We start from the raw sequence: 14,444 nt of genomic DNA, 5'->3' as shown, positions 1-14,444 counted from the left end.
GTATGCTGGGAGACTGCAGGAAAACTTCTCCGTGAGATCCAGTCTTGTGGAAAGAAAGGTGTTCAGGGTTCAACAAATCTGATGTCAAGCTGCATCTTGGACAAGTATACCAGTGCAGATGCTCATAATGATATGCTTGAACCTTGTGGTTAGCAGGAAACAGAAAATAACCAGAGACTAAAGAGCTACCAAAAATAAAAATCCTCAGAGATTCCGAGCCATAGCACACAAAGTTTGACCAGTTACATCTTCCATTTTCACTCTCCATTCCTTCTACTAGAAAGAACTTTTCTGAGCAAGCTGAAAAACAGAAAATTTGATGGTACATGCATGGGTGGAAGGGAAAGAAATAAAAGGGTCAAGGTAAAGCCAGACACATTAACTTCTTTGCTTCAGACTCTGTTATCAATGCCTTACAGTTCAACCTGGTCTCCCATCACAAATTTTGTGTTTAAGAACTTATACTCTGACTTGGTTTCAGACTACATTTTCATTTGAGTTGAGTGTGAGTAAGAGTTGGGGAACTTGAAATATCTGAACTGATGATAATCCTATAACTCTGGAGTGAATGACTAAAGTCCTGATCAAGCCTAAGCGATTCTAAGCATAAGAGTTGCTAGATCAAAGAGAAGCCAATCAACACTTAAAATACAATTCCTACTTAATGGGCTAGAGTCCACAGAATGGTGAGTTTCAAAATAAAGAGCTAGTCTCTCCTTTCCAAAGGAATAAACCCTTTGGTACCATAATGACAGTTATATCCCACCTGTAGAAAGCTGCCTGCCTAGGCTTAATTTCTTCATCCAATTTGGCCTCATCGGATTGATTTCCCATCTTCAGTGAAATCACTAGTATACCTCGCATACACATGAGTGGTCCTATAGGCCTCTAGGACCACTTCTGTTTCAAAATGAGTAAGAATATTCGATTGAAGGCAGCTGTGACCCATTTATTAGCAGATGCCATAGCCCCAGGGCACACTGGCTGAGATAGAGAATGCAGGGAGAAGTGTCCTCCCTAGCACTGGCAGGGGAAGGCAAACGTCCTTGGAAGACATGTTCTATCCCAAGGAGGATTGCAATATGTCCAAAAAGTCCATTTCACTATTCAGGAGGCAAGGGTCAGGCAAGGAAGGGAGAGAGAATCAATCATGTGGATGAGCAGGCTGTACAAACAGATTACTGTTCTGATATCATCCTTATAACCTGTCCTTACTGACCAAATTCTACATCCTGGCAGTCAGAAGCTAGCTATATTCCATCTCATTTAAAGAAACTTGGATCATAAAAATAGGATCATAAGGCCTGAGATTCTTAGCTGGGAAAAGCGAGTCCTTAAAGGAAGGAAAAAAAACCTAAGCTCAGAGAGCAGCCCTATCCTGAGGTCACAAGCTCTTCCCCTCAAAAAGGCCATTTGCTTTCAAGTGGTACCATTTCTATAAAGTATTTCCTAAAAAACATTTAGATGTTTTATCTGTTATGAATATCCTATGGAAGGCACTTTACTCAGGTATTTTTATGTAAGGAAGACAGGACCAGGCTAGCAAAAAGAAATGGCTCATGGTACAAAGAGATGGCATGAGGCTTTTCAAGGAGAAAAGTTAGTGAAGACACAAAAGGACCTCAGACTTAAAATTCTACCATACCCATGAATTCTCTAGCTAAAGACAAACTTCCACACCTCTTTGGCATTCTTACCCCTAAACTCAGACACCCCATTCCTTACTATTTAAGGAATGGCTATCCAGCAGAGAACCCCAGAGAAACTACACATGAACTGGCTTCGGGCAACACTTGGGCAAAGACTGTAACTCAGTATAGTAACCTGAGACCTCCGTTTCCCAAGACCTCAGGACTGCCCAGCTCTAAGGAGCATGGCAAGCTGGGGGTGACCTTGTCACTTCTCAAAGAGAGCCAATAAATGCACCCTACTCACTGCCTTCACTTTACAATCAGGTTTCCAACCAAGCTAACCTCCGCTCTGCCATCTGCGCTCCTAGCTCTTCTTGGCTAGTACCCACTGGGCTGCCTGTGATCTAGCAGCATCTGTTCACCTATAAGTGTTGGATGTCACATCTTTTTCCAATGGTGATGAGCTTGAAGTACCTAAGGGAGTCCCCACTTACCCCTATAGGTTCTTATAGGAGTTCTCTTTGATACTCCCCATGAGGAGGTGATGATTCTAGGCAGGGGATGGGACTACTGGAAAAGAAAATAATGGAGATATGAGAAAAGAGAATGAAATCACTTAGCACTGTCCTGGACCAGAGCAGAATAGGATCTGTCTTACTATAGAGGTACTCAGGACAGCCTCACAACTAAAGGGAGTTTTTATGTTCTACAGCATTGGTGACATACACAAGCTTCTTGCTGTACATAAAAGGAGGGAATGCTAAAATCTAACTTACTTTTGTTCAATGAAATCAAAGGTGGCATAATAGGAAACTCCTCAAATGCTTTCCCAAGTTTAGAGATAAGTCTGTCCATTTGGAAAGGATATGCCACTCAATACCTGTCCATTTAAACCACAAGGAAAAGATTAAGACAGGGGAAGGGACCCAAGAAGTCAAGATTTCAAATCTTGATCTTCCTGATGAGTCACACGGGCATTAATCATGCAGCCTATACTCCAGTTGGTTCCAGCTGTGGCTGGCATTCTAGGATGCCCTTTAAAGTGGAAGCATTCAAATGACTCATGAAGCCCTTTGGCGCACCACAGCATCCTCGCCTTGTGGCTACTCTAAGGAAGGATAATAGGGAGAAACTGACCCCTATCAGATCCATTAGAAAGCACAGATGTAAAAGACCAGCATATAATGTATCAGTTCAAGAATTCCACAGCATTCATAGTACTCTGGAAGTCTCTATTTTTAAATGCCCAAAGGTCAAATGGGTGCAAAAAGTGATGTTTCAGTCTATAGAGATCAATGACTTGTGTAGTACTGGAAAAAAAATACTGACAAAACCCCTAGAAGCTGTAGTCTTTCAAATGAGTTCCTTTTAGGTAACAGCAATCAAGAAGCTATATAATCAGGTGTCTATCTAGAAGACCTTAATATTCCTAAAAATGCTCACTCTGGATGAGAGTCTTAAAGGTAGATCCAGAAAATAGTAGATACCATTTTTAGAGGACCTTTTGGACATTACATAACAAAATGTGATTTTTTTTTTTTGTCTTCATCCCCCACAGAACATTTGTCCTAGAATTGCAATGCTAGCAATGGTTATTACTAGATCCTGAGAAGCTTTTTTTCTTTTTTTAAAGGAAGGACTTATCCAGAAGAGACAAGAAGAATAAGTTTGTGGTAAACCTTGGAGCAAGTGTTTACACAGAATATATAATTTGGAGGAACAGTTAAAATGAATTTCCTTACCCATTCACACTGCTTTTCTGAAAATTAGAATATCCAAGAATCTAAGATCAGCAGCAATCTCCAAAGGAAATGAATATTTCTTTGTCCTTGAGAGACTGATGATATGTAGGCCATACCACCCTTGTCCCATAATCAGGAGAAGCTATTTGATTTTACTTGGACCTTCTAACCACAGAGTTCCATGTACTTTATAAGCCCTGTTGGACACACTTAGTAGGGAAGGAAGCTAGGGTACAGACAGATGTCACAGATGTAACGCAAAAAGTCAGTGCCAAAGAAAGCAACTAAAACCTCTGCTAACAAAAGATAGCAGAGATTATTTGGGGTTAGGCTTTATACTTTTAACATCTTTGGAAATTTCTTCCAAAGTTATAAAGCAACTTCTGAAAATGCACAAAAATTCAGAACTTTCGTTCATTCATATTAGCTTTCTTAATGTTGACCAGAAGAGAAAGGGGGGGGAAATCACCCCAAAATGCTTAGGAGAAAATTTAAAGCCTCCAAGAGGAGAACCTAGGCAGTAGGGAAAGAAGCAGCCAATATCTTTTGCTCCCTTCCATCACCAAATGTCATTAAATTTTTTTTTGCAGGCACTAATATCAATTATCCTCATGAGTTATAGGCACAAAATCTAGAAGATGCAGACAATAACTAATGAGTGTCTGCTTTCCTGAAGAGTTCCTTCTGTCTCCGTCAAAGAGTTATTGAGATTCAGGGAAGGAGGTGTCCATCATGTGGAAGGTTAATAAGAATGAGTGAAGGAACAATTTAGTAAGGCAACAATATCACTTCTAAATAACTGATTAGGCAGGTGACATTAGTCAGTACTCTTGGGGTTCAGAATTCTTCTTACACATGGATAGGTACAAAAAGGGGTAATATGGGAAGAAGGAGACAAATGGTTTCTACAGTAAAGCAATTATGGAAAAAAAAACTCATCTAAGGTGCTCCTGTTGTTTCTCTGTCCTCGATGTGCTCTGATATCACTGATGTGCTCCTAGATCCCTTTCTTAACAACTTTTCCACATGTCTACACCAGTTAAGAGCTCCAGATGGCTTTGCAATAGGCCCTTACAGTTACTAATGCTTTGCTAATTTTATCAATCAAGACAGCGTTTTGTGAAATGCACTGCAGGATGTGTTTGGGATAATAGCATAACAGGGCCTCAGCTGTGCTGCTAACGTGGTAACTCTCCCTGCTGCTCTGTTGGGGTGGTTCTGCCCACTCATAATATCAGGAAGCAAGGGGGAAAACATAAAAGGGAATATCAATTATTATCTTGGTATCAAATTCTCACCAGACCCAAAATGAATAGACTGGAACTACAATTCCACTGAAAAACAAAACCCTAGCCCCAATTTGATGATGGAAGAGAGGAAAACCAGGTCATGTTACTGCTCCAGAAATGCAGATAGATGAAGTCCACCAATGGCTTATCAATATAATTATGCCTTTAATTATGGCGTGGAGAACTGGAAAAGTAAAAGCAGCTCAGTTACACTTGGGGCCTTCATATCTCAATTTAAATAGCACAGTGTGCTTGATCCAGTAATACCTCTTTTCGTTCAGTGGTTTTTGAGTCAAGTTCCCAACTCCTCTGAAGTCTCGGCTCTTTCCCTGCCTTCTAGACCAAATAAGTAGCTACACACCAAGTCAGCATGGCACCCAGTGTATCTAAATCTATGTCACAGGCAAAGAGTGCCAAGAAACAGCAAAGAATATTAATAGATGAGACGCTGCAAAAATCGAAGAGAAATATTTCTTAGTGTCATTCACAAAGGAAGTAAAGAGAAATAACTGCCTCTGGCTTTGAATCTTATTAACAAGGCCCAGCTCATACACAGTTCAGTCTTTTCCTCCCCACATCTTACGGTATAAAGCAATCACGGAGAGTCTAAAGATGAATTTTATTTGTCAGAAAGGAAAAAGGAAAGACTGGGAGACAGGCAATCTGCCTAGAGACCCTATCTAATGGTGGCCAGGAAACAGGGTCAAGGAAAAGACAGGTCACTCCAACCTCGAAACTCCATACATGCCTGTGATCCCTTGGATACCCACTACAGTTAGGTATGGTGGAATTAAAACAAAAATTTCTAGAAAATGAAATCCTCCACCCTAAAGACACTTTGCTAAGTAAATAATTTCTCAGACACTATGAATCAAATACACAGGCCCTGGAATTAGCTAATAGACTGTACAGATACACCAATAAGCCTCTGTCACCAAGATGGGGCAATCATTTGTTCAACAGAACCATCAGTATCATTGAGTGACTGTGAGTTGTATAAGGTTGTGAGGATCCTATTATATAGGGAATTTTACCAGAATTTTAAGGTTACTTCAGATACCCCAGGTAATCCCAAGGCAACTGCCTCTGCCACAAGACCTGGTTGCCTGATGTAGCAGCATCAGCCAGGGCACTTACCAGGTAGATGCGGTAGGCATCAATTCGTCTGATGGGGCCCCAACACACATCTGTGTCATTGTACTTGGTGCTGGCTTCCACATCACAGGAGTGATTGCCAGTGGCACTGCTGGTAAAAAGAACACAATGGCAGTGGATTTCACCACATGGTTTGGAGAGAATGGATCATGAATCCACCAATTAGTTTCTTCACCTCATTACCTGGTGGTGCTGTCCTTCAGGAGACAAGCTTCTTAATGCACAGCACATTCCTACAGTACCTTTCCCCAAGGACCCAGAAATCTGTTATCAGCTCAGTCATTTTTACAACAGAGAAGAGGACAAAGACTATGTCCCCTTGAGACTGAAGGAGACAGAAGAAAACTGCAAAGGAGCTGTACAGCCAGTAATGGAATTCCTTAGAATAAATTGCTTGACACTGTGTTTCTATCCTGTTGATCCTGAGTTACTCCTGGGTTCACTGGTTAGCAGAGGGCACCATGTGGCTAAAAGAGAAATGGGCAGAAAGGGAGGCACTCACCAGGTCACCTGCATAAGTGATAAGGGTACAGCTGCAGCATAGATAGCCAGGTCCCCATAAAGGTAGATAATGATACAAAAATAGAACAAGTTGACTCCCACTGAAAGTGACAAAAAAAAAAAAAGTTAATCAGTCAATAACCCTAAGAGAGAAATCTTTATATTTTTGTTTCTGTTTTAAAACAGCTCAATTTTTAGCCTTCAGGTCCAAGAATATCAGTCAGAAAGGACCTCAAAAGTCATCTAGTCTAATCCTATACCTGAACAGGAATTCCTTCTACAACATCCCATTTACTTCTTTTTTGTTTTTTTCCCAAAAATTTTATTTAATATGAAACATATCTCTACAGTTTTCCCATTTACTTCTAAAGGAAATTCTTTTCATTTTTCAAATGCAGTACTAGATGGAAAAGGCAGCTAGGTGGTGCTGTGGATACAGTGTCAGTAGTCAGGAGGACCTAAGTTCAAATCTCACCTCAGACACTTGACACTCACTAGCTGTGTGACCTTGGGCAAGTCACTTAACCCCAACTGCCTCATCCTAGGTCATCTCCAGTCATCCTGATGAATATCTGGTCACTGGATTCAGATGGCTCTGGAAAAGTGAGGCTGGTGACCTGCACAGCCCTCCCTCACTCAAAACAAAGTCAAGTGCAAGTCATGCCATTATTTCTCTGATGGTATGGTCATCACAACACACATTAGATGGAAAAACCCAAAGATGAGAACTAAACTAAGTTAAATCAAACACCTAGACCTTCTTTGTTTCATCTACTAATTTATCAAAGTGAGACAGTTATTGGTAATAATCATCTGCCTCAGATCCAATAATCTCACTAGAAAAATGAGAGCTATATATTTGGGGGCAGCTCCCAAATCAAGAAAAGTCTAATATCAGGAAGGGGTAGGAGGAGTTTGCTTAGGTAAGTAGCCTAGAAATCAGTGGGGCCTTCAAGATTAGGATGGGACACTTTGGGAAGAAAGAACAAAAGGTGAGAAATCAGTGCCAACTACCAAAGTTAGAGTTGCACCTTCAGAAAACTATGCTGGAGTCACAAGGCTAGGGAAGAGGGGTGGATGGGGTGTCTTGACTGTGGAATTCTGAAGCCAAAGAAGACCTAATAAGAAAACATTTATTCTTCCTCCATCTAACCAGTAGTAGGAGAAAGGAACTTGACTCTCACTAATTATTTTTTAAAAAAGAAGAAATGCCTCACTCTAAAACTAATCTAAATATGGTATAGTTCAAATCAGTTAATCAAGGGGAAGTGGGGAGGGTAGAAGTGGGGAGGGAGGAAAAAATACAAAGAAAAGAGAAAACAGGTAGTGTCGGAGAAAAAAGTTGGGAAGAGAGAAAGCGATCCTTCTTTTTACAAGATATATGGGAGAGCTGGCTTAGAAAGTATACAATGAGCAATACGGAGAGTCACAGCCCCATTGCCTTGCCATCCCAGCAGCCAAATATTTTGATTAGGGTCTAATACAAAGTTTCTTAACCTTTTATGTGGCACGGACCCTTCTGATAGTCTGGTGAAGCCTATGGACTCCTTAAAATAATGTTTTTAAATGCATACAGTAAAATACAGATGATTACAAAGGAAATCAATTGTATTGAAAGTTATCAAAATATTAATCTAAAAAAATGTTCACAGACCTTAGGGAATACAGCACAGTGTAACTAGGATGTTAAGGGCTAAAGAAGACTCTAAGATCAGTTAGTTCAACCCCTCTGTCTTAAAAATGAGAAAACTGAGGCCCACAGAAAAGCCACACAGTCAACTAGGGTTAAGAGTTGGGGTTACAACTGTCGTCTCTTAATTCTTAGGCTCTTTACATTGCACTACAGTGTTTGGAAAGACCACTTAAATGAAAGTTGAGAAAGTTGGGTTCTATGGGCAGTCCCACAACTGTGGGACCTGAACAAGCCACTTGATTTGTAAAATAGGGATAATAATTGCCTGTCCATCTCAATAAACATGTATTAAACACTTACTATATGCCAGGGACTGGGTTAAGCTACCTTACAGAAAAAGAGCTGTAAGGAAGAAAATGTTCTCCAAAATAAAAGATCAAGGGTTGCACAAACACAGAAGGTGCATACTTAAGTTGTATGTGTATGTTTGTCCTTCACTGCCAAAGAAGACCATGCCCTCAGAGAAGTAATGACATGACTTGCACTTGACTTTGTTTTGAGTGAGGGAGGGCTGTGCAGGTCACCAGCCTCACTTCTCCTCCAGAGCCATCTGAATCCAGTGACCAGACATTCATCAGGATAACTGGAGATGACCCAGGATGAGGCAATTGGGGTGAAGTGACTTGCCCAAGGTCACACAGCTAGTGAGTGTCAAGTGTTTGAGGTGAGATTTGAACTCAGGTCTTCCTGACTCCTGCACTAGTGCTCTATCCACTGCACCACCTAGCTGCCCCATGTACTTAAAGTCTGTTCTCAAAGGATGAACTTCAAGTTGTTCTATCTAGATTGATTTCTGAACATTTTCAATACCATTCTTTTCACCCTGTTGGCTTCTCTAAAGAAAGAACAAAAATAAGAGGGAGGAAGGACAGTTTCTTTAGACCAGCATCTTTAGGATTCCCAAGGGAAAGTGTAGGGCACACAAGCTCTAGAGTGACTACTGGAAGTCAGTATCACATTCCATGACTGGGGAGGTGAATGAATAACGGCTAGGAACACATGGCTCTTGAAAGGCAAGAGGACAACAACAGTTTCTGCTTCAGAATATTTCCTCTCCCTGATATGACAGGCAGGCTAATTATCTAAACCCACAAAGTTCCTATCATATCCTGGTCACTCAGGCTTGAGGCAACAAGTACAACCTGTCCTCTCAGCTTGGTTTTCTATTCAGATGCCAACACTCCCTGGGAAGAGAAATCTCTCCTTCCATTGCCCCCACCAATATACTAGGACATCAGTTCTGTTTACAAAATGCTACCAAATATCCTTGATCAATAATTTCATTTACAGGACACAAAATAAAAGGATCAATAACTTCCTGTTAAAGGGCCAAATGATGGATAAGCCCAGAATTCCTGATTACAAGAAATGGATTTGGAACTTTCTAGAGCCTAATGCTTTTTAACTAGAAGGGAGGCAGAACCTCTTAAGGGAGAATATAGGAGTGCCAACTAGGAATAAGGAACTACAATAAAAAGGAAGGGGGGTTCTCCCTAGTTATCAAAGACTATTCTTATGAATTACTTCACTCAAATATCATGGAAAATGGACTAGTTCATAAAAATAAGCACTGGTATTTGGGCACTTGAGGTCCAGTAAAGGCAAACCTTAAAATAATAAAAAGTTAAGGAGTAAATTTATGAGATGCTTAAAATTCTCTGCCTGTTTTTCTGTAACTTAAAGGGAAAACTGTGTATGGAAAGAAATTTAATGTGCATCTTCTAGGGGAGAGCAGTAGGGCTAAGGAAGTAAAAGCACACTGAAGTATAGATTGGGAAGATCTATTTAGTGCTGACTGATATTGGGGGAAAATTATTTGTGAAGCTCCAATAAAGTACTAATTTAACATTTCATTGGGATATTGACATTTTCCTGGATTTTCTAAGGCTATGTCAGTAGAACACAAGTTCTAAGTGGGTCCTAGTAAGCTTGAGTCCAGGTCTTGTAACCACCTACCTAGTGAAGTCTGAGAAAGACTTATCATAAGGCTGTCCACTGGGTGATGAATTTTCAGCAAAAGCAATTTTCTACAACACTCTACTAGATTACAGAGTAGTCATGATCTGCAGTGGTGGAAGATGTAGCCACACAGATGAAATGAGAGATCCCAGAAGAATCATTCGTGAGGCTGGTTAGGTCCTCTACATGTTCCTACTATTATCAGCCAGATCACACTTCCAGGGAAAAAGAGAATACACCATCTTTAGGAATATCTCAATAGCTGCTCAGAAGGTTCTAGTTCCATATGCTAACCTGACTCCAACTGGGTGAAGAAATTTCCAAGATAACTCCAGAAAGTAAAGGAAAATGACCTATGAACAACTAGCTTCTGGAAAGTAGCAGAAAATCCTCTAGGTAAAATGTAGAGAGAGGAATGGATTGAGAATGTCATATAATGATTTAAAGAAGAGGAAGAAGCAGAGAAATTTAGACCAAAATGATCTTATTTTGGCTTTCCCTTGTAGGCACAAAATATAATTTCTGGGTTGAGCTGGGCCTGAGTCAATGGACATCTTCAAACTTAAGCCAGGTCACTCTTAGAGCAGAGGGAAGGAAATTAATCATAAACAGCAGTCCTAAGTCTCTAATTGCATTCCTTGTAGCCAACCGAGTTGCAACGATCAAAAGGTACGTGGGTTCTTGGCACCCTCTGCTGGGCAAAATAGGTTTCTACTAAAAAAGAGTGGATTGCATTTGAAATCATTCTGTCATTAAGCCAGTGGCTATAAGCTTCCTAGGCAGAGCTGACGAGCAAAAAGGAAAGTGGCAAAAATCAGATTTCATGAAGAAGCACCCTTAGTACTATAGTGTTCCCTTACTTTTTTCTCTTGCAGGAAATCAACTTGGGGAAAATGAATAGAGTGTTGAGTTTGGAGTCAGAGAACCAGGTTTTAACACCAACTCTGCCACTTGCTATGGGGGTCGTGACCTTGGTCATATCTATTTACCTCTCTGGGTCATAAAATGAGTGTGATGGATTAGATGATATGTAAGCTCCCTTCCTGACCTAAATTTACAATCCTATGACTTAGGAATCAAGGATTAGTCTAGAGCTGGCATTTCTTCTTCCTGCTCAAAGCCCTATTTAGTATCCGTTTAGAAGAAATCAAGTATCTGAGTCCAAGGCAGCAGTGTTATCTCAGAAGTACTTTAGCTTTACCTGTGGAGAGAGGATGGGTTAAAACTGTTCCCCTGACAAAATGTGAGTACTCAAAGAGGGCCAAATAATTCCATGATTACTGGGACAAATACCTGGAAAATTCATATTAATTACAGATCCCCTAGTTATTGAGGAGAGAAACTTTAGAAGGATACCTTTATTGAAGAACATAGAGGCCATTTGTCCCATCTCCACACGATCAGCGATTTCAAAAATGTTAGGAGATCCATGTCTCTCTGCAGTTTTTTGGGGAAAAAAGGTAGAGGTTTTGGATCCTGTGGTTTCTTTTCCCGTCCCCAAAGTCATACAGGGAATAAGTAATAGAAGTGGTGTCTGAGTTTGTATCTTTTGGTTACAAACTCACTTCTCTGTCCACTCTTTCCTTTTTCTCCATTTCTTCATCTTACTTGTAGGGTCTTTTTCCTCCTCCTGCTCTTTAAATAAGGTTATCCTTTACAGTTCTTTTCCACCCTCTTTTTCTCTTTTAGTGATTTCGTCTACCTGCTCCCCTCCCCAAGGCTTTAATTATCTCTTCTATGAAACGGATTCTCAAATGTCAACATCTCAAACTTCTTGTCCTGTATCTCCAACTGTATCTTTGTCACATCCATCTGGATATCTCACAAAATTAAAAAAAAATATGGGAGCCAAAACCCTATGCTGTTATAATTTCTCAGAGCTTCTCAACATCATCCACTCACAGCAAAATATCTCAAAGGGAACGTGGGGGATGTTTTTAATTGGGAGTAAAAGAAGAAAAGGAAGGCTAACCCTTGGGTTAGATGATGAAGAGATATGAGCTGCTTCTATTTTCTAGATGGATCACAAGCACTTCCCAGAGATCAAACAAAAAGATGACAAATCAGCTTCTCCTCAAAAGCAGTAGGAAACCTCATTCGTATCACATGATGGGAACTAGAATTCTAATTACATTAAAGAAGAAAACAAGGCATGCTTGGAACCCAGAGACTTACGCACAGACAAGATGGGCTGTTTCTCTGACCGATCACAGTTTTCCTGGATGAGAACATCATTATCGGAAGCTGTGGAAGAGTCATCATCATCGTCCTCCTAAGGCACGGGGGACACGGAGGAAATGGGAGAAATGCTCAAAGAGGAAAAAAGTCATTGCTAAGGGCTTACCTATCATCCTATGGAATGCTTAAAGAGAAGGGAAGGGAGAAGAGAGGATGGAGTATCTCAAGCTACAAATGACAAATGTAAACCCCTTTATGGATATTATCTCACTTGAGCCTTTTACTAACATTGTGAGATGACAGATATTACTATTCACCTTAAATAGATAAGGAAACTTTGGCTCAAAAAGGCTGTTACTAACGCATGGTCATAGAGCTAACAAGTATCAGAGGAAAGGTATGAACCCAGATCTTCCTGACTTCAAGTGCAGCATTGTCCATTATGCCACAGTCTCCAATAACCTTCAGCTCTAAATCTATATTCCTCCAAATTGATGACTCAGCCCACAGAGAGGTGGTAAGGTAGAGGCAAAGTTGGAACCCAATGGCTGCTTTAGAAAAATCATTCTCTTTTTCTGGTCCACACATAGCTGTGTCAAGCTTAACTTTGGGACCTAGCTCCAGACCAAGAACCCTTCATACTTTACATGGGAAAAAAGCAATAACTGGCTCCCAATAACAACATTTGCCCAAAAGACAATATATACCTTATGGCTTTCCATCCTCTTCCAACGGAGTTGAGCATTGGCTGCTGCCATGGCTTCCATTACAAAGGTTGTTGTCATGTAGCTAAAAGGGAAATTAAAGGTTTAAGTGTCAATGACCAACAGAAAGCAAGGAGAGTGGGAGTAATAGTACAGAAAGTAAAATGATTTCAAGTGTTATCTACATCATTCAGTCTGAAGTTCTGCCTTTCTAAGAGCTCTTCTCTTTTTCTTTCTGTTGAATAAAGCTTTCAGGACATGATCTTTCCTTAGAAAGAGATCTATAATTGTTTAAATGGCAATATTTACAATTAACATATGTTCCCATTGGGCTTAAGAAGAGATAAAACAAGACAGGATGATTGCTGAGGAGGCAGAACCCAGTAGAAAGAGACCTACAGCCGGGACAACTTGGTTATCCATAGGCGCCAAGGGTGCCTGGGAGGCAAACCTACAATGTGGCTGAGCCATAAAAAGTCCTTCAGCTTCTGGAAAGGATAGAAGGCAGCTCTCATATTTCCTTCCTAGAATAAGAACAAGTAATCAATCCATGGTTATGCACATTAAAGGAGGAAAAATGACATGAAATAAATGAAAATATTTTGTTATATTCTTGAATTCACTATCTTAATTTTTTCTGCAGCAGTTACCTTCCTAGTAAATATCATTAATATTAAAGTTGGCAAATATTTCCATCATATACATTAACAGAAAGGGTTGCTAGACTTAGGAATGTGCTGAAAAACTAGACTGTAATGAAAAATTTGCCATGGGAGAAAGAGAAGATATTGTAGGAATCTCTTTTTGGTGGGCATTATGGGAGAAAGGGAAGAGGCACATTCTCAAAAGGACTAAAAATAAGAAATCATGAAAATTACTATAGATATCACAGATTCAGAGCTGGAAGGAACCCGAGGGATCATCTAATCCAACCCTTTTGTTTTATAGAAGAGGAAACTGAGGCTCAGGGAAGTTAAGTGACTTGCCCAAGGTCACACAAGTACTAAGTATCACAGATAAGATTTAAACCCAGGTCTTCCTAACTCCAACCACATCATCATGATTATTTCCAGAATTCACTGATGCTGAGGACCTGAAAAGGGACTAAAGAGGACTACTTCCTTTCCAGAAACTTCTCTGGTATGAACTTAGCTCCTCGCCAGGAAATAAGCCCTTGCCTTGAAACAGTCTGAAACAGAACTCTTCTTTTTATTCAGTAACATTAAACCTTGCTGCCTATTTAGAAACCTCATTGACCCAGCAGCTTTCATTGGGTACTGACATGAAATTGAATAGACTGACTTCTCTGCTACAAAGGTTGGGAGTCAGGCAGGAGAATGAGAAAAGACAATCTTAATCACCCAAGGGTTAAATGGACACTACCACCATCTCTTTTGGGGCAATCAGCACAGAAGCAACCAGAGACTAAAATTACCACTCTAATCTACCACACTTTACTCCCTTGAATGATTTCTGAAAAGGACAGAAGGAAAAATTATATCCTTGTTGAAAGCAATTCCCCACTTCGAAGTGATCATTTTAAGGAATTAAATTTTTTCCCCACCCTTTAAAATGAAAAAAAAATCAATATC

General features: G+C 40.2%; 1 protein-coding gene across 11 annotated transcripts in view; it reads right to left on the bottom strand.

Moving 5' to 3' along the window:
- The window catches only part of TMEM104 (transmembrane protein 104), an 82,379-nt gene that overhangs the window by 61,038 nt on the left and 6,897 nt on the right, over positions 1-14,444 (bottom strand). For 6 of the 11 annotated variants that reach the window (XM_072645608.1, XM_072645609.1, XM_072645603.1 and 3 more), the window contains exons 4-8: positions 12,856-12,937; positions 12,146-12,242; positions 11,327-11,407; positions 6,320-6,419; positions 5,800-5,908 (exon numbers count right to left, since the gene is read on the bottom strand). In XM_072645608.1, the coding sequence (XP_072501709.1) occupies positions 5,800-5,908; positions 6,320-6,419; positions 11,327-11,407; positions 12,146-12,242; positions 12,856-12,937 (469 nt within the window). Of the gene's footprint in view, positions 1-5,799; positions 5,909-6,319; positions 6,420-11,326; positions 11,408-12,145; positions 12,243-12,855; positions 12,938-13,303; positions 13,377-14,444 lie in introns of all 11 variants that reach the window. The other 5 variants (XM_072645610.1, XM_072645611.1, XM_072645612.1 and 2 more) reach the window with 4 other exon arrangements.

This window comes from Notamacropus eugenii, chromosome 2 (genome assembly GCF_028372415.1).
Source record: "Notamacropus eugenii isolate mMacEug1 chromosome 2, mMacEug1.pri_v2, whole genome shotgun sequence".
Taxonomy (NCBI): Eukaryota; Metazoa; Chordata; class Mammalia; order Diprotodontia; family Macropodidae; genus Notamacropus; species Notamacropus eugenii.
The sequence above is the reverse complement of the archived record's forward strand: the minus strand, read 5'-3'. Positions and strand labels throughout refer to the sequence as shown.